This window comes from Gilbertella persicaria (assembly GCF_025201335.1).
Source record: "Gilbertella persicaria strain CBS 190.32 chromosome Unknown B0P05scaffold_17, whole genome shotgun sequence".
In the NCBI taxonomy this organism is placed as follows: Eukaryota; Fungi; Mucoromycota; class Mucoromycetes; order Mucorales; family Choanephoraceae; genus Gilbertella; species Gilbertella persicaria.
Window position 1 is genome coordinate 224,476 of NW_026251978.1, and position 19,014 is coordinate 243,489.

A 19,014-nucleotide genomic window follows, 5' to 3' on the forward strand; every position below is an offset into this window, starting at 1 on the left:
ATCTGATCTACACCATTGCATGTAATTGCAATTGATATTGTTTGTAATTCTGTAAGGGACGCTAAGTTGTACAACAGTCTACTAATTTAAAATGAAGCTATTTACAGCGTCTCCATTCCCAATGTTTTCGAGCTTAAAAGCAAAGTTCAATTCTTGTTTTTGTACTAGTTCAGTTTTTATACTTGTAAGTTTTAGTAAATCTTGCTGTATTCGAGGTTTGAGCAACCCTAATCCTCTTCGAGAGCGAGGTTGGCACATGGAATCAAGACTGAAATGAGGAAATATACGACGAAACACATACTGAAATCACTCAGTCAATTGTGATACTGAGATTAGCCGGAGCACATGCCACAGTTTAGACAAAATAAATCTATTAGGAATGATAACTTGACTATAGACAGATATCTGTGAGCCACTATAAATATGTCAAGCGGAATAATTCTTGTCTAACAAATATAATAGGAAGAGGCCATCTTACTATGTGAAAATAAACAGAGAATATCCTAAATTTCTGAATGGAAAATAGAATCAAGCCATTAGCAGATGATGATCAACTGTCAGCATAGACAAAAAAGAGTCCCATAAAGCCTAAAAAAGAAAGCACTGGAAACTTTAGAGTAAATGGACGGAAGTGAAAGACGCAGTTGTAAATTCAGTTAAATACTTTGACACATACTTCAGCATAGAATACTTGAAAAATCATCAGAGGCTCCTTAAGGTGGTTATGTTTTGTTTAATGTAATCATTGCGCTTTTAGAGACGACTCCTGACGTTAGAAAAGAAATTTATTCTTTCAAAAGAGAGAGTTTAACGTGTGGCAACAACTGTATTTTGCATCAGAACTTTTGCTTGCGTGGATAATATGTTCATGAGCTTTTCATGATGGTTTTCCATACTTTCACCCTCAACAGCAACAGCATCTTGGATTTCCTGTAATTTGTAAATATCACCAAATGCAACTACAGCAAAACAAAGCTGAATAGTATCATCAAGACCATCTTGAGTAACATCAATATTTGCAATGTATCCGTGTGTCAAACGCTTTAACTCCGATAGATCTTGTAGAAAACCATGAAGCTCTGCATTTGTTTGAGATTTATTTTCATTGAATGCCTTTACGAATGTACTGCACATTGCTTCAAATCTAACAGCTTGTATTCGAGAAGACTGAATTGCTCTTATTGTATGCTGAGCATTGTATGTGTTGTTGAGTTGAAATTGAATCATCTAAAAATACAACATTTCAGTTTTTTTTTTGGATTTATATATTTAGTATTACCTGTAGGTAAGAAGAGTAAGCTTCTCGGAATATCTTTTTAGCATTAATGATGAATCCTTGTCCACGACGGAGTTTGCGGTACAGATTCTTTAGCGTCTGTTGGTCGTTGACTTCTTTTGAGATTTTTATGAAAAAGTGTGTATATTTATCTACATGTGTGTATCTTTTTCCAGGTCTACATTCGCTAAATTATTATCGTCATATTTTAGTAGAGTACTTACAGTTCTAAAGATCCTTGTTCCCAAACAACAATATGATTCTTAACTGTCTTGTTAAGTGTGAATAGTTTGGTTAGTTCATTTTTTGCTTTTTCAGGATGGCGGTAAACATAAAAATACATCCAAGCAATCTGATGACATTTTAAGTTAATTGTTTTTCTGTAAATTCAACTTACTCTATAAATGGCGTTGTGGAACCAAGTCTTGGAATCAATTGATCGGATGCTCATGAGACGCTGAAGGATTAGGTCATATGCATGAGCGACATCTGAAGGTAAATGTATTGCAAGGTTAGTTGTTGGGATCATCAACTGATTATTATTTAGACTTCCTTCATGGTAAGTGGGTTCAAATATATTTTGGTCTATTCCTTGATCTACGTTAGTCGTGTTCGCTTTCTTCAGAGAATGTTCAGCAGATATGTATGACTCTACAGTCTGAGCATCTATTTTCCCCTGATACAGGTATTTGACAAGAGCAGAATAAAAAACATAGACTGACTCTTGTTCTTTGCGTTCGTTCTTGAATTTCGTACAGCTAACCGATTTAAGGTACCAACTCAACACTTCCTATATAGGAATAAATATCCAAATAAAATCGAACGATCATTTTCTTTACCTTTGGTGGTCTACTGATTTTAGCAAGACATTTGCCTGTCATATAATAGCATCTATTCAAGAAGATAAGTTACATTGAAGAATCGTAGCCATACTTACCTCCATCTTAAGTGATCCGGAGCCTTATATCGTAATGCCCGGTTGAAGAACACTAGTGATAACTTATATACTGATGTAACAGGCGGAAGTGGGCTTTGTTTCCCGACTAGTTTTCCGTCCTTTCCCAATGTTTGCAATGGATCACCTTTAAATGGCTCCATATTCATAGGAGGGGATGCGATTGAACATAAAAGACTGCCAAAATCGGAAAAGAATTCGTTCTTGGCCTCGTCTTTACGTGGAAAGTTGCCTAAGTATAGAGCACGCATATACGCATGGAATGATTTCTAATTGGATATTAAGCTAAACGAACATAATCTTTTCAAGTCTTACCCGTTGATATTCATTCAATAGTTCCTTTTGAGTTGTGATGTTCGCGGCACTCCAATTAAGCTCAATCTCAGCCAAGTATTGGTAGCATAAAGCTACATCACGCCAAGCCTCAGCATCATTAGGGTTCAATACAAGATGTGACTATTTTGATGGGTTAAGTATCTATTAATTAGCATGCTGAATGCTTTACCATGTATTCTTCAATGGCATTCTCGAGTTTTTCGTTTGTTGCCTTTGATCTACTCTTAAGCTGAATACGGAATGTTTTACCTCTTATCCAAAATATCTTGTAATAAACAGCTAAATATATAAATTAAGCGTCATGTAAAACCTGTATTGACTATTTTTACCTGATGTATTTGTCTTGGATGGATCTATCGGGTTAGCAGGGATAATTGCGTCGCGCAACATCACATCCAGTGATGAGCGAAACTCAATACTACTGTTCAGATAATCATCGATAACCCTTTGATTGTTCTTGATGAGAGGGTGTCTCGTAGGGAGATCAGAAAATAGCGTAGAAACAGTCTCCACAACGTCTTTTAGATCGTTCTTGAGCAAAATGCCGTTCTTGAGCTTTTCAATAGATGCATCAGCAACAAGCGCAAAAAGAGGCTCCGAAGCTTTCTTATCTAACTCGCTGTGAGCACAGTAATGCTCTTCAATCATATCAGATTCAGCCTAGATGACCACGCATGAATATACAGGACTATTTGACATCAAAACTTACAGCAAGATGCACGCCGTAAAGACAGTGATAGCATTGATAGATTTCTCTTCTAAAAGTGACATCGTCTACTTGCACAAGTGTATCCATAACATGCTGTAAAAAGATGCTCTTGGCCACACCACACACTTCTCGTTCACCTAATTCATCATGCAACGAATGGAGCAGTTCAGCCCATGCATGTTTAACTTCTCGGATAGATTCATTTGTTGTCTTCTTGAATGCTTGTTGAAACAAATGCGACTGAAGAACCCATCCTTTGATTATAATTTCGTTAAAGCTATTTGATTTAGTGATTTTAGAAGGTGTATGTGGTGGAACATCAGGTGAAGAAAAGTTGTTAACAAATGGTACAAAGTCTGGATGTCTAAACATGTAGTAAATTGACATTTTCAGCAAATTGTTCAGGTTTTCCAAGAATTCTTGGTAATGTCTTGCTGGTAACCAGTCTAGAACAAAAAATAAGGATACATGTTGTCTCTTCTAATTTTTTACCTTGAAAAGTAACATTTGAGACTAACAAAACCAATGCGTCCAAGGTGTGATTAATTTGTCCAAGCATTTTGAGGAATTCAGTATCATCATTTTTACAAGGACGGTTATTGTTCTGTAATTGATGGCAACCATAGCTAATCAATTGCTTCAAAAGACAGCAAAAGATAGAGACATAGCAATTCCAAGCGTCCGCAAATTTGTCACTTTTGAAGTAGGCTTTAGCCAACATGATAGCCATTTGAACATCTTCATCTGATAATTGAAGCGCGTCGAATGAGACGCCTATTTTGGCTTTAACAATATCTTCAATATCATGAATCACACCCACATAATCATCCGAATTCATTTTTTGTTTCGCAGTTGCAAATAATTTGCCAACCTGCAGCAGCTCAAGTTTTCTCTCAATGCTTTCCACATCAATGATAGAATCATACATGCTATAAAAAACATTAAGCATAGTCTCAACACAATTCTCTTTTTTTCTTTTTTTCTTTTTTTACCTTCCTAAATCAAGCTTCAAAGGTTTTGAAGAGCTCTCAACAAGTAATTTGCATTTAGAAAAGCAAGCATAAGCGTTTTCAATATCATTTCTACATTGTGCCATTTTGCCCTTTAGAGACCAGTATCGCAATTGTAGTCCTGTTAATTGGCTATTAATCGTTTCTTGTGCTGTTCTTTCATCATTTGACAAAATACTGCCTAATTCGTGCTGAAAAAATTCAAGTGAGAGAGAAAACGACTGTTGCTCAAATAATTCGATCCAAAATTCAGTATTGTCAGTTATAGCTTCTAGCGTTTTGATCTTGGATTGCTTTGATAATGATGTAGACACTTTTCTTTTGTTGTTATTATACGGTGATTGCAAAACATTTTCCTCCATAGCTGACATTTCTTTACGAATTAAACGGTCCATAAAGTATTCACCTACTCTCATAATCATCTATGTCAAAGTAAGATTAACATATATGTCATTCAAACATGTTTTTACCCCTATCTTGTCATTTTTAGATAGCATTGTATTAGATAAAATACATTCTACGAAGTTCAGATCAAGTAATGCAATAGTATCTGTCACTAGATTCAATGTATCATGGCTGAGTTTAGTACGTGGTTGATCTTCCTTAGCATTGACATGCAAGTCATTGTAAATAAGAGTGTACATGGCTTTGCACAAACTATCAACAATGCCCGAATTGTTTTGATTGAGTTGAGCAATATAGTGTTTGACAGTTAGTTTCGAATCAGGATTTTCTTCTGTTGCAGCACACGATGGGATATAGAGCGCAAGGCTTTTTGCTCGCTTTGTATTTTTACTTGATTCCAAGCCGCTGTAATGGATGGATAAGCTTTGTTTGATTGGAAATGTGCATAACTTACATGGTTGAAAAGGCATTATCAATGTCCCAGCAATAACTAGAGTCAAGTTCTGTCACTTTGAGATCAAACCAATCCCAGAACTGTTTGCTTGCTGTAGTATTTTGCCATGCATTTTGATAAGACAAATCAGGCACAATCTTCATTTGATCATAAAACGTTTGAACCTTGTTATCAAATATCTTTTCTTCTTCAAGCATCTTAAGACGTGAGGTTTCTTCGTTAGCAATCTTATCACGTTGGCGCTTGAATGTTCTTCCCAAAAAAATGAGCTCAAGCAAGATTTCAGTCAAGTTTACCTTAAGGAAAGTCTTTTTTCTTCTGCCTCATCTTCTTCATTATCATTTTCAGACTGCTCGTCTCCACTAGGGTGTTTTATGTTGGTATCGTCCTCATCCTCTTCTCTTTTTCGCTTGTTCGAACTTTCGTCGTTAGTCGCATTCTCTAAATTGGCTTCTGTCGTCGCTGAATCATTTGGTACAGTAGTGGGTATGATTTCTAAAGATTCAGCAGGTCCTGATTGAGAAGGCAGTGTTGCTACTATCTGGTTTTCTTCCATTTGCACATCTAAAGTTGCTTGCTCTTCTTCTTCTTTTTCAACGGTGATTTGAATCTGATGATTGGCATATTTTGTGCCTGTAAGTCTGTTCAATGCACTATCTTCAATACGTGTATTGTTCTGCTCGCAAATAAGATGCTTGTATTCTTTCAATAATGCACGAATAAGCAGCGTCCAATCATATTTCTCGAGCACAATTGAAACCTGATGATTGGAGTCAATCTCCATCGATTTTTCTGTATTATTGCCTCTTTCAATCTCTCCATTCATTTTTGATTTGAGATGAATGCCTGTTGACCAATTTTTATGCTTTTCCAATACGAAATCCACATAAAATGTACATAATTGATAATCTCCAATCTCATATAACACTTGACAAAGGCCTTCAAAACATTTCCATTGCATTGGCGTAAATTGGCTACTTGAAATCGTTTTCTGAGCATGTGTGAGTTGTACTAAAGGCAGTTTCAAAATACGTTCATTCTGATCCACATAAAATCCAATTTCATAAGCTAATCGAGCAAATCGATATTTTTTCAATACTTGTGCAAGTGATCCAATATGATACCAAAGAGAACGTTCTGTTGGATCAATTTTAGCTGCTTGAAGGTAGTTTTTTAAAGCCTTTTCGGCTGTTCTTGTGTCATTTTTTGCTAAGAATTCATCTTTAAGGATCGAGGCATAATTTTTAAAAACTAAAAATCGAAGTGTTGAGAGCGGTGTTTCCTCAACGCGGTCTGTATTGCCCGTCATTTTCTTGGTCTGGAGACGCGTTAGTAAGTTAGCGTGATACAAGATAAACAAATAGACTTTACAGGCTTCATTTCCTTCTTGAGCAATTCATGTCCAACAAGTTCTTCGTATTTCAGCTTTGCTTCTTCAATTTGTCCTTTTTGGTGAAGCTTTAATGTATCTTGATATTTTCCAAGAAGTTTTTCTACCTAAAACGAGCAAGTGAGTGTTGAGCGATCGTACTAAAGTTAGATTTACTTGTAACTCAACAGCATCTTCTTTTAGAGTAGTTACTCCTTTATTTAAAGTGCTCCAAGAACTCTAGATATATACAGAAACCGTCAGACGAGATCAACTATAAAATAAATAAAGTACCATATTTGTTGGCACAGGTCTTCTTGGTGATAGCTTTTTAAAAAAGAGAATAGAAAACGACAGTCCTCGAAAAAAAAATAAGATTTATTTAAAAGTTAGAGCCCATTGTTTGCATTAAAGCACGATTGTTGCTCTGAACAGTAATGCTCTCGGCTTGTAATCGCATAACATCTCTTAATTCCAAGAACAATTGATCAATCATAGTCGTAAATGGTACTTGAACAGGTGGAATATCAAACATATCTTTGAACTTTTGCACTCTTTTTTGAAACTCGTCTAAAGCAACAAGATGTTCCATGCCTGCAGTATCTTGATGCATTTGCTGGCTTTCATTTCGAACCTAGAAGAAAATCAGTCAGTTTACTGATATAGTGTTATGTATATTACTTTTTGCAACAAATCACTTAATAAATCATGCCATTCATATGCATTAATCATAGCTATTTCATTGCGGGAAGCAAGCAAGAATTGTAGCAACGACAAAAACATATTCCAGATAGATAAACCAACATTACCAGCCTACAAATGAATTAATTTGGATGATATACACCAATTGTCATTACCATAAACAAAGAAGAGGTTTCAATCATGTCTAATAGTCGACGCAATGCTGGCCAGACGGCCATCCAAAAAGTGGGAGAATCTATTGAATGAGGCTTGTCTGTGCTTACAACTCGATTTCTAAGCTTTAAAAGAACATATGCCTTGAGAAGAAGAAAGCAAAGTAATAGTTTTTCGCTTGAGGGACTAAATGAAAAGTTGAGGTCAGGTACATGGAAGTCAACCTCAGCTGTGTTGAAAGTTCTGACAAAGAGCTCTGTCAATACAGTTTCATAGCCAATCATTTCTGCCAACAAAACATCTGCTTGCTCTTTCAACAGAGTCAATATAAACCAATTGAGGAAACGAAGGCATTCTATGCCTTCTTCAAGCTATAAAGAGTTCAACATAAGGTCTGTTTTTGCATTTTAGAGCTTACCTTTAAATAACCAAAAATGATTACTGTAAGCTTAGGGTCTTTTGAGACAATAGATACAATCAACTGAGCAATCGAGCTATACACTTTAAAGTCCTTGCGAGTAAATTGTTGACTTGTGCATGCTCTTTTTAAATAATTAACAAAGAGTGGTAGAAGATCCAACAGTTTGTCCTCAAAATAAGAAGAGTGCTTTGCTTGTTGCCCAAGAATAGATGCTTCTATTTTAGAATACCATTCTTGACCAGCAGGTTTGGTATCCCACAAGACGATCTGTAAAAGAACAAGTAAGGTGTCTTTGTTGGGCCTTGTGATTGAAGACAAGGTGTTCTTGATTTCTTCAACAATAATGCCAGCAAAGGCATTACTGTAGCCTGGCTGAATATTAGACATAGTAGTAGTAGAGTAGGCAGCAATCAGCTTGACAACAGAATCAGCTTGAATAGTGCAATTTGACAAGCCATACTTCAAGATAGCTTGAGTAGGAGGTAATAGAACCAGATGATGATAAGGATGTTTCTTGAGTAAAATGGCGGACATAGTAAAGATTGGATTGATATTCCAATCTGATCTTCTCCATTCAGATGTGTGCTTGATTAATGCATTCAGAAAGCCAGCATAATCATGCAAGATATTTTCAGAATAAGGGTGTGTATGTACTGTCTCTACATAGCGACTGACGTTATACAAGACAGTTGAGAAGGCTTTACGTTCCATTTGCTGCTTCATAAGCTTTTCCAGGACGTCCCGAACGGGTTGGTCTCGCAAATAGACAATTTCTCCACGAAAGTCCTCGTCAGGGATCACATCATCAGGATCAATGACTGTGCGCAATACAAAGAACAAGTCGACATCGCCACTGTTTGCATCAGAAACAGCTTGATTTTTAAACATGAGTACAAAAAGACCTGCCACAGCAAATCTGAGAAAGGCGCTTTTAAGGAATTGCTTTGCCTTGAGATAGACAGGCTCTAAATTACGATTACCAAGCTTTGTCATTAATTTACCTAAGGTCAAGATTTGTTTGGAGAGAACCATGGCAGTTAAGTGATCAGAACGGCGCAGTAAACACTTTAGAACCTCTAGAATAATGAGCTTGTTTTCGTCACTGATTTCTTCTGTCAGGATTTCAATGATTTGCTTCATACAAGTAACAACGCTTTGTTCGTATTCTCTCTCAAGAATATTGTGCTATAACAATACATTAGACACCTTTTGAGATTTTTGTATCTATATCTTACCTTGTATATTACAATTAGAACAATTTCTAACCATGCTTTTAGCATCATATGTCCAAGCTTTGTCAAGTCTATTCCAGAATTCATCATTTTCAGCACAACATCAATGAAATGGACACCAGGACTACTATTTTCAGCCAAGTTGATTTTGTTTTGTTCAATAGAATCAGATGCAATACTAGCGACTGTTTCTGCAGGTAAAGGTGCAAAACTGTCCATAATCTTTTTAAGTCCACGAGTACAGGAAATCATGGCAGCCACACGAGAAGGATCACTTGGTTCGTATTTTAAAGGACCAAAAGTGATAGTAATGTCACCGCCCTCATTAAAATAATGACAATCTTGAAAGTTCATTTGTTGAACCAAAACGAATTTGAGTCGATATAGTTGTGTTGGTTCAATATTGAGATGGTTGCTTAGCATTTGAAGAGCAAGTGTGAGCATGAGCACCTGAACATTTTCTGATTCTGCAGAATGTTGCTCTGAACTATTTGTGCTGTTCTTAATCATAAATTCATCATCTAAAGATGAACGGGTATATTCGTCCAATACATCAACGGGTGTTTTGAGTTCTAATGCTTCCAATAAGGATTCCCATTGTAAAACCGGCCAGTCTGGGAACAAGGCATTCAGCTGTGTCATCAGACTCACAAGCGACATCTTTTGCCGATCAGTAGCAGTCAAAAAATAGGCCTCCCAACAACGGAAAGCAGATCGAAGATGCAATGTACCAAAGGAGCGAATTAAAGCAAATGCTTTAGAACGAACGTATTCTTCTTTATCCCACAAACAACTAACAAAATAGCTAAAGACAGGTCCAAGCTTGGAAAGCAACTTGAGCCATTCTGTTTGAAATGCAGCATCCATTTTGGTGAACAGACCAAATAAGTGATCCAATCCTTGATATCTGTGTGCAATACGAGTTAAAAAATGAATTCAATCAATGTCATTTTGAATTTTTACCTCACTTCCCAATTGTTATCTTCAAATATCTTAAACACACATGCTTGAAAGTATCTGACATCTACACTGATCAATTGCATCAAGAGGTTCAAGTTGATGTTACTTATATGATCATAAGCAGGTACAAGCAATTCCCAGACACTATCATCGTTTACATGAGCTGTATATTCAACTAATCAGAAGTAAGGCTTTGATACTTACGCTGGTATTAATTTGGGTATACAGCCTGTGATGAATTCTTCTTTATTGCCTATGCAGTGGCCCCATTGTGTCAAGCAATAAAACATTCGAATGACATCTTCACGCAAATTCAGTCGGTCGTATTGCAAATAGGAAAGCATGCTCTCGATAATATGTGTATTCTCATCAATTTCTATCATGCTAAAGTCAACAGGTGTTGATGTTCTTTTGTTTTGACTATAATAGAATAAGTAACAATATAGTCGAGTAGCGAGATTGACTTACGAGGCTTTAGAAGCATGATCACCTACATAGGGAACAATGCCTGCTTCTATAACTTCATTTGGAGAACAGCCATAAGCAAAACAAGCCAATGCAGCTGAATATTTGACAAAGTCTTGGACATGGATTAAGCTTTCATCCGGCAAAGATGAGTTATCGTTCATGGAGGCAAGTATGTCTGCATTGCTTTGATTTAGGTAGCCTACAATCTCAGCAATAGCAGCACGCTGTGTAGCAAACAAAGGAATATGGACAACTTGATACCAAACAATCTCAACAAATGATACCATAATATCGAGTGGTAGTTGAACTGATACTAGTACTTTGGACAGATGGGACAAAAAGCTACAGGTATAGTAACTCTATTGAAAGGAAAAGGTATGAACAAAGTAAGTCAAGAAAATGTGTATTACCCTGAATGTGCTGCAAGTGTTAACCAACGTATGCCACGATCACTACCTTGTTTTCCTTGGAATTGAGACACAATCAAGTCAATAGGATGTACTGAATTAGTGGACAAAGTGCCTGGTTGCTTGGCATTTAAAGTCTTTGAAGAACACAACTTGACCAAATTACGCAATTCTACTGGCTCTTTATCCTAGATAAACAACATATTAATCTTTAGTATTTGTATTAACGACTTACTTTAAGAATGCCTAATATTTCAAATTCTGTGTAAGTTTTTTCAAACCATTTTTCAAGAATAGCATCCATTGAGCTAAACATCAAGCCATTATTCTTGAGCTTTGTAATATAATTGATGAACAGCTCATACTTTTGCAAGACATGGTTCTAACAAGGCTGTAAACACACGCACAGAGTTATAGCATCACAAACCTTTACATCACTGGATTCTTCCCAGTTAGGTATAGCACATTTTTCTTTCTTACTATCGATGATCTCTTCTACAGCATTAAATAAAATATCTGTGTATGCTTCAGGATCCATTTTGTGAACAGCAGACATCCAACGCAGAACATATCGATCCTTTAAACCAGTACGTGTGGTCACATACATATTACTGGCTCCACTGCTAACGCCAGCTGCAGTATTCAATTGAAAAGTACTCTGTCGGTTGCGTTCTGAAATATTCTGGCCCTTCATACGCGCAAGTAAAGCTGCTTGTGCCCATTTTTTCTGTTGTTTAGCATGATGTAAACTTGAATGCCTATTAACAGATGTAATCTCTGCATGGAGGGCCAATAACCTTTCATCTTCATCAAACGTCCAAGCAATAATTGCATGGATCAAACGCTCTCGAGAATAGCCTGACATGAAAGGATCAGGCCAGCATCGCCGCACAAGTAACAATAAACCACATTCATTGATGGACAGATCAATATCACGCATACACGCTTCAATCGAATTGATCAATATTTCCACATTGGCAGAAAAATCAATAGCAAAAGGTACAGGGAATACACATTGTACTGCTGGTTCTTGTTCAATCGTGCTGCTCAAGAACAGGAATGGTGAAGCATCGAAGCGCTCAAACAAGCCTAGATTGTGCATATGCTGTAATAGAATTTCAGCTGCTTTGCGATTTCTGAAGTTAAGGTTCGTCATGACCCAAGACAGTAACATAGATCTGTCTAGATTTTCATTAGGTGTGTGGCCTTCATCAAATTCGCTTTCTTCGTCTTCTTCCCATCCAGCGCTTGTGAAGGGATTAGGAGACACTTGCAAGAAACCACGAGAATCGCCGGCTGAGCGTCTTTTATCAGCTGTTGGCGTACCTGTCATGGTACTTCCAAATGATGTAGTAAGAGACTTCATCATGGCAGCTAAATGGCACAAAAATTCTTCCTTGCTCAGCAAATGCTTGATAGTTGAGGCATCAGAATGACCAAAAAAGTCTTTGAAAAATGCTGAACTTTGATAGTCCTCGGAATCAAGGTAGCTCGTGTAGACATTGATGGCTTGAGATAAGCTTGATGAATGATTTGAGAAATTCTCAGGTAAATTGGACGCTTCAACAGAAGGCGAGGGTGTAAAGAGCAAAGGATGATCTGACTCGTTTGTGATGATGATACAACCTGAGGCTACACCGCAATGCAAAATAGCTTCCTGCATCAAAAAAACATCAAGCATCAAGCTTGCTTCTTCAAAGCTTCTTCCTTCCAAGGACTCTTTATTTAATGGCAGTGCATCACCATAGAAGTCAGACAGACTCTTGTTTAGATCAGCTTGAGAGATCTTTATGTCTGTTTCGAGCAAAGGTGATTGGGGTACGCATGTTTGGAATGAGTGTGGTGTAGACGCTTTGGAAGACTTTATCTTCAAAAAACTGTTTTTCTCTTCCGCATCGACAAGACATTGAGGGTGTACAAACCGGTTGCATTGACTGCATTGATAGCCTTGTAATGATACACCCCACAGGGGCAATCCACAACAAGCACAGACAACAATGGTATAGATATTTACTAACCGAAACATATGTCCAAGTAGCCCTACTTGAGCAGAGCTCGACTTCGCATTCCATCCTAAAATGCCACAATCTACCATGTCACGAAATCGAGGCTGGGGTGGGACAACACAATATTGTGGAGTAAGAACCTTCTGAATGCCTCCTGCTTTTAAATAGAACAGCATGTTTTGACCATCGAAATGCGATTTCGAATTAAAGCAATTGTAATGCACATTGCTTTTACATTGAAAGCATCGCAGGCCGCAACCTTGAATAGATTTGAAGCATTCTTTACAATAGGATTCTGTGGTGTCTCGGTGAATTCCAAAGGAAAACGGATTGTTGGCAAGTATTTTAGAAACTTTATCGTGCTCAGCAAACATATGAGGATACCAAATATGATGGTCTTCTACTGAATTCTCGGAGACAATGTGCGTTGTTTTTCGTATGGGTCGATGTTGTTGTGTGCGATTACCATGCTGATGATTTTTTTGATGCTCTTCTTCAAGCTCTTGTTGTAAGCGATGCTGATCCAAAACTTCAAGCTCTTCTTTAGTACCCAAAACAGGTAAAGGATCAGCAACAACAATATGCCCTACACTGACAAAGTAGTAATTGAACAGAATCTGACATGCCCTAAACTTGACTTCAGGTGTACTGCGTGATATGATGTCTAATAGGTCAAGATAAAGGTCTGGTTTACAACTCATCATGTAAGTTAAAGCCTTGTGAAAGTTGTGAATCAAACTAGCTTGACGAGTAAGGGTATAAGTGAAGTTTTCTTGTTGTGCTTTTGTTGGTTGTGCTGCTAAATAAGGGTCAAGATATTGAATCATAAAGAACAAAAGAGGTGTGAATAATGCATAAGCATGATATGCATCAAGCGTGTTGTTATTCGTACTATATGCAGCAGGTGAGACAGGCGAAGAATGGCTAGCTGCCTCAACAGTTAATGGACGAGTATCAATTGTAAGATGTGATGTTTTTACTGGTGTATCAGATCTGTCTGGCTCTGGACTATGGATATTGATAGTAGGTGTGTTTGGATTGTTGGATTTTTTGCTGCGTATGGGCTCTGCCTAATATGAGGCTCATGAATTCATGTAATGATCACTTACTGCTAGATTCAGCCTTTAAAGACTTTCTTGATTCATTTGATTTGGATTTTGGTTCATCTTTACATTTGATCAGTTTGGGTAACAAATTATCCAAGTAAAAAGATAACAATCTTCTAAGCATAGTTCCCTCCGAAAAAGACTCAAAAGCAGGCATAAACACTGTTCCTATATGATACAGACCAGAAGAATCATCACGAATCTGGACAAGCAATATAGCAAGATCAATCAAAATGGCTTGCATAGTATATGGAGGTCGAGAAGGTTTTGGATTTGCTGTCTTGTATCGACTATCGTTCAAAATCAAATCGCTCAAGACATAGAGTATAGTGTCAAATTCGGATCGTTTATCGTTCTTTGAATGCGAGATGCCTGAATATAAATTCTCGGGCGATTTGGAAGGACTTCCCGTGCGAGGCGATGGTGTAGGCGAATTTGATCTTGAAGATACAGGCGAGTTAGATGGCGAACGTTCACTATAATAAATAAGTATTTTATATGTTGACAATTCCCGTTTACCCTTGTAGCAATACTTGTGTACTGAGACCAACTTGATGACAGACCATAAGAGCTGATCTCAGTTGTATTAAAAGATCAATCGTGTCATCATTCTCGAAAAGGTCAGAGACTTCTGTAGTTCTACAAAGCTCGCTTAAACGAAAAAGTGCCGTTGGGGGTCTTTTTCGTTTCACTATCTTGCTTACTATATGCCGAATCATTTTTCTGTACTCATCGACTTTGGGTGAAGGTTTTGGTGGCTGCCGAGAAGCGCTAGAAGCTCGACGACTGGTATCATTCTCTTCTATTGGTAGTTGTTCATCTTCAGGTGAATGAATATTAATGATGGTTGTACTATGTCGCGAGTTGTGAGTGCTACTTGACATAAAGAAGAAAAAAGAGAGAAAAAGAACGGCTCCAGAATTTCAAAGCCTACTGGGCTTGTAATTAAAACGCAGAGAGGATTGATTAAACCAATGCATATACATATTTGGTATAGCTTTTTTTTCGCAAGAACATATCCAAAAGACAAAGGTTTCCTATCGCGAGATGACAGGGCCCGTTTTTGTTTGATATTTACATTCGAGCAAAGAAAGAAAAGAAAAAACTACAGAATAAAATTTATTATACGTACAGTGTAAATCGAATTGATGGGTAAAAACAAATTATTCAGGTCTAACAGACGATTGTTCACCTGTCACAGGGTTATAATAAAACATGTCACCGTCATCAGACAAAACAACTTTCCAAGGACGAGGCAATCTTCCTCTTCTTTTCTTAGCGGGAGTAGGAACAGGAGTGCTGGGAGGAACAACAGGAAGAGAAGTAACAGAAGAGACAATAGGAACAGTGGGAACTGGAAGAGCATCAGGAGCATATAGCTGGCTATTATTGTTTAAACTAGTGATATTGTCTTTGGTAACTGAAAGAGTGTTGGCATTTGTTTTGCTTTGCTGTTGGCTAGGTGCTTCAGTCATTATGGTATCTTGAGTTTTAAAAGTATTCTTATATTTTGAAGCTGAAATGGAAGAAGCAAAACTACTCAAAATTGATTCTTGATCTTTCTGGAATTCAGCTAGTGATTCACTAAACAAATTGGTCGTGCTAACGATAATGCTTGTGAGTCTATCTGATTGATCTTGTTGTAATTGGTCATTGATTTCTTGTACAGCCTTTTCTGACTCTCGCTTCTTGGCTTCTTTTTGGTCTTGGCTCTCGACTACTTGTTCTTGTTGATGGTCAACTTGCTCAGCCTGTACGATTGGAAGAGCTTCAGTCATGTTTGCATCTTCATTTATCTTTTCCATTTTGTCCGTGTTATTTACTTCAACGTCTTCCTGTACCGACGCATCAAATGTATTAGGAGGCATCACATCCATAACAATATCATCTCGATCATCGATAGCCAATTGACGCAAACGTAATTGATAAAGTCGTTCTTCCTCTTTTCGTTTCTCCAAAGCAGCTTTTTTTGCAGCCTTCAGTTGTTCTGGTGTAGGCTTTTGTGCTTGTTTTTCTTGCTGTTGCTTGTCATTTGATAAATCGCCTTCTTGAGCTTGTTGGGCCTTGGGTTGAATTTGTGATTGTTTTTGCTGACCTTGTTCATGCTGGACTTGATCTTGTCGTTCTTTACCTTGTTGACCTTGTCCTTCATGCTGCTGCTGCTGCTGCTGCTGCTGCTGTTGTTGTTCTTGATGCGTATTGCTATTTGCATCAAGTTGATGTGTAGTGGGTTGAAAAGATGATTTATCTGAAAAGGTACGAGGAACTTGTGGTTTTTTCACAGTAGTATGGTTTGAAATTTGCTGCATAACATGATTACTAGTAACAGCACCATTCTCCAGAACAGAAGGAGTGTCTGCTTGTGCGATAGAATGTTCCTTAGATAGATTACCTAAATCGCTAGAACCGCGAATTTCCATCGCCTTATTCTTCTTTGAAGACGTAGACAAAGGAGCAGGTTTGGCTCTTGCTGATCGAGGTAAAATTTCATTCAAGGGAACAGACTCAGCCTTTGCCGGCAACTCCTTTTCAGTAGATACGCCATTTGTACTAGGTTTCAAAATGGTATCAACGTCAATAGGAGTGGTATTGGAAGGCTTGATAATGGCATTTTGAGCAGTAATCATTTTATGAGCGACAGAATCAGGCTTGTAAACAGCAGTAGCGGGCTTGTTAGCGGGTGCAGCCTTAGCGGGCTTACTGGTAGGCACATCAGAAGTAGGCTTACTAACAGATGCAGCGCCAGTAGAAGGTGTACTAGCAGGTGTATCAGTATAGGGCTTACTAGCAGGTGTAGCCTTAGTTGTGGATGCAGTCTTGGCAGTAGAGGCTGGCTTAGCAGTAGTAGCAGTAGTAGCAGTAGATACTTTATTGACATTGTCTTTTTTAGCAACAGGTGGTTGTACCGCAGTAGTCTTTGGGTTTATCAAAACACAGTTGTGAGACCTGACAGGAGTCAAAGGTGGATGATTTCTGAAATCCTTCAACTTGGGCTGTTGTTGCTTATTGTTATTAGAATTATTCTGAGCACTAGGCTTTTCTTGAGCAGATGGTTCAGATCCTTTCTTGATCGTTTTAGACACTGATACAGTGTTTTTAGATGCTGGTACAACATTGGATGGTTTGTTTGGTTCAACAGGTCTTTTTGGTACAGGAGGTCTATTATTTCTTTCGATTCTGTATTGGCGAGGTAAAGGTCTTCGATTGTAATCAGGGGTATAATGATCAGGCTGATTTCGAAGGAAAGGTGCCTTTTCTTCATCACTACTTGATCCAGGAGAAAGCGCTCTTCTAAAAGGTGAGATACTTGTACGCCTTTGACGAGAACGACGATAAGGAGACGGAGAGGGTGACCGATTGTACCTCTTCATATCACCATTGTATCGAACACGATACTCATCACTGCGATCACTATTAAAACTAGGGGAAGGAGAAGGGTGCTTTCTGTACACAGGTGAAGGTGAACGTTTGACTCTCTTGGCTTGAGAAGGAGATCTTTCACGGCTTGATTCACGCTTGGTACTCGTCAAAACAACCTTTCTGCTGACAGGTTGAGTGTCACTTCCATCTCTACCAGCTGATACATGCCCGTCATTAGACGGCGTTCCATGCTGATCTGTCTTATCGGTCAAGAGGCGTGAGGCGGTGATCTGAATGTTTTTAGCAATTTTATCACGCTCTTTGTTTTCGGAATGATTGGTGGGAAACTCATGTTGTTGAGCCTGCATTGGTTTTTGAACTTGCTTTTGCTTTTGAGCCTGCTTTGGTTTTTGAGGTGATGCTGGCTTTTGAGTAGCTTGATGCGTTTTTTGGGCAGGCATATTGGCATCAGAAACATTGCTAGGCACGGGCGGCAAAGACGCGGGGGCAGTAGGAGGCGGCGTGTGATTTATGACATGGGCTTGTTGGTCCATATAATAAGGATAAGAAGCAGGCGCATTACTTCGAACAAAACTAAAAGAAGAACGCTGATTCACTTGTTGAGGCTCTTTAGGTAAATCATTGTTTTTAACAAAACTAAAGCCCGGTGAAGAAGAGACAGAAGTAGCAGGAGAAGCAGGAAGGCTGTTGCCATTATTGCTGCTATTATTATTATTAAAATTTCTGATATTATCGTTATTCTTGGCCCCGTTAAAATAGACAGGATGAGTAGGACTAGCTGAAGGCGTAGGAGTAAAACTTGTACTAGAATTAGTGTTTTCTGATCTATAAAAACCATTGGCGCTCATATCTTGCTGCTGAATAATTTTGATATAGTCAGGTTGGCCAGAACTCTGAATTGGTTGCCGTGATAATGGTGGTGCTTGTGAAGGATGATAGCCGTCTTCAATAGGATGCGATTTGCCATTGTAATAATAGTAATTATTCGTATTGTTGCTATTAGAATAAGCGTTTTTATTATTGCTGTTATTAACATAGTGAGAATTATTGTAATGGCGTGCAATTTTGAAGCCTGTATTAACAGGTGGGGATGGGTGCTGGTCGTTTAAGGCTGGAGACATATGAGCAGCAGATCGGCCTAGTCGATTAAATATGTTTGGTAATGGTGGGGGTTGCTGTTGCTCGTCTTGCCAGCCATTGTCGTATGACATAATAAAGACAAAATAAATAAATAAATAGAGAGAGAGAGATGGCAAATTTTTTTTTTCAGTTTTAAATACCTAAAAAAAAAATTTGTACTACAATTAGAGTTGACCAATAATAAACTACTTTTTGTATTTAGAATGTTTGAAATGTTGGCAGGAGTATCAATGAAGAAGTAAACAATTCATTTTTTGTAGTATGACTTCTTTTTTTTTTTTGTATAAAGCATTCTCAATGCATGAAGAAATAAAGGAAATTTTTCCTCGGAACATATTCCAAAAGTTATTTTTCCCAGGGCTTACATGTAAAAAAATCAAATGTTTAATTTTAATTTGCATTTACAGACCATTCAAAACGTGTTTTGGTATTGTCGTTTGACAAAAAAAATGCGGATTAAAAGTACGCTGAATCCAATTAACATGTGAAAGTTTCAGTACTGGTTTAAAATAAAAAGGCTTTCA

The 19,014-nt window shown here is 37.8% G+C and overlaps 4 protein-coding genes across 4 annotated transcripts; all 4 read right to left on the reverse strand.

The window, feature by feature from the left end:
• Positions 1 to 505: 505 nt before the first annotated feature.
• Positions 506 to 6,861, reverse strand: B0P05DRAFT_72267 (uncharacterized protein). Its single transcript, XM_051583841.1, has 19 exons — positions 6,809 to 6,861; positions 6,692 to 6,754; positions 6,517 to 6,642; positions 5,442 to 6,463; positions 5,146 to 5,397; positions 4,757 to 5,096; positions 4,269 to 4,708; positions 3,769 to 4,205; positions 3,277 to 3,722; positions 2,897 to 3,227; positions 2,737 to 2,846; positions 2,547 to 2,687; positions 2,214 to 2,500; positions 2,116 to 2,167; positions 1,674 to 2,066; positions 1,501 to 1,628; positions 1,280 to 1,454; positions 677 to 1,227; positions 506 to 603 (listed from the first exon to the last, which is right to left on the reverse strand). The coding sequence occupies exons 1-18, from the start codon at positions 6,809 to 6,811 to the stop codon at positions 808 to 810; spliced, it is 5,166 nt and encodes a 1,721-aa protein (XP_051435456.1). The 5' UTR covers positions 6,812 to 6,861; the 3' UTR covers positions 506 to 603; positions 677 to 807.
• Positions 6,862 to 6,896: 35 nt separating this feature from the next.
• B0P05DRAFT_578990 (uncharacterized protein) lies at positions 6,897 to 10,065 on the reverse strand (the record flags this gene model as incomplete). The annotated part of the gene is made up of 5 exons (XM_051581894.1): positions 6,897 to 7,148; positions 7,372 to 7,740; positions 7,788 to 8,975; positions 9,026 to 9,929; positions 9,986 to 10,065. 5 exons carry the CDS (start codon positions 10,063 to 10,065, stop codon positions 6,897 to 6,899), a joined length of 2,793 nt encoding a protein of 930 aa, XP_051435457.1.
• Positions 10,066 to 10,446: 381 nt separating this feature from the next.
• Positions 10,447 to 14,853, reverse strand: B0P05DRAFT_469094 (uncharacterized protein; the record flags this gene model as incomplete). Its single annotated transcript, XM_051574472.1, has 5 exons — positions 10,447 to 10,807; positions 10,861 to 11,045; positions 11,261 to 13,916; positions 13,969 to 14,373; positions 14,489 to 14,853. 5 exons carry the CDS (start codon positions 14,851 to 14,853, stop codon positions 10,447 to 10,449), a joined length of 3,972 nt encoding a protein of 1,323 aa, XP_051435458.1.
• Positions 14,854 to 15,050: 197 nt separating this feature from the next.
• Positions 15,051 to 18,659, reverse strand: B0P05DRAFT_539514 (uncharacterized protein; the record flags this gene model as incomplete). The annotated part of the gene is made up of 1 exon (XM_051577957.1): positions 15,051 to 18,659. A coding segment is annotated over exon 1 (3,425 nt), but the record flags the coding sequence as incomplete, so codon positions are not given.
• Between the last annotated feature and the right edge of the window lie 355 nt (positions 18,660 to 19,014).

Bases quoted from the DNA above. Each gene is read 5' to 3' on its own strand.
- B0P05DRAFT_72267 (XM_051583841.1), bottom strand. The intron at 4,206-4,268 runs GTAAAAAAAGAA...TGTTTTTTATAG, and splicing joins TTGAAGCTTGATTTAGGAAG to CATGTATGATTCTATCATTG. The intron at 2,501-2,546 runs GTAAGACTTGAA...ATATCCAATTAG, and splicing joins TATTGAATGAATATCAACGG to AAATCATTCCATGCGTATAT.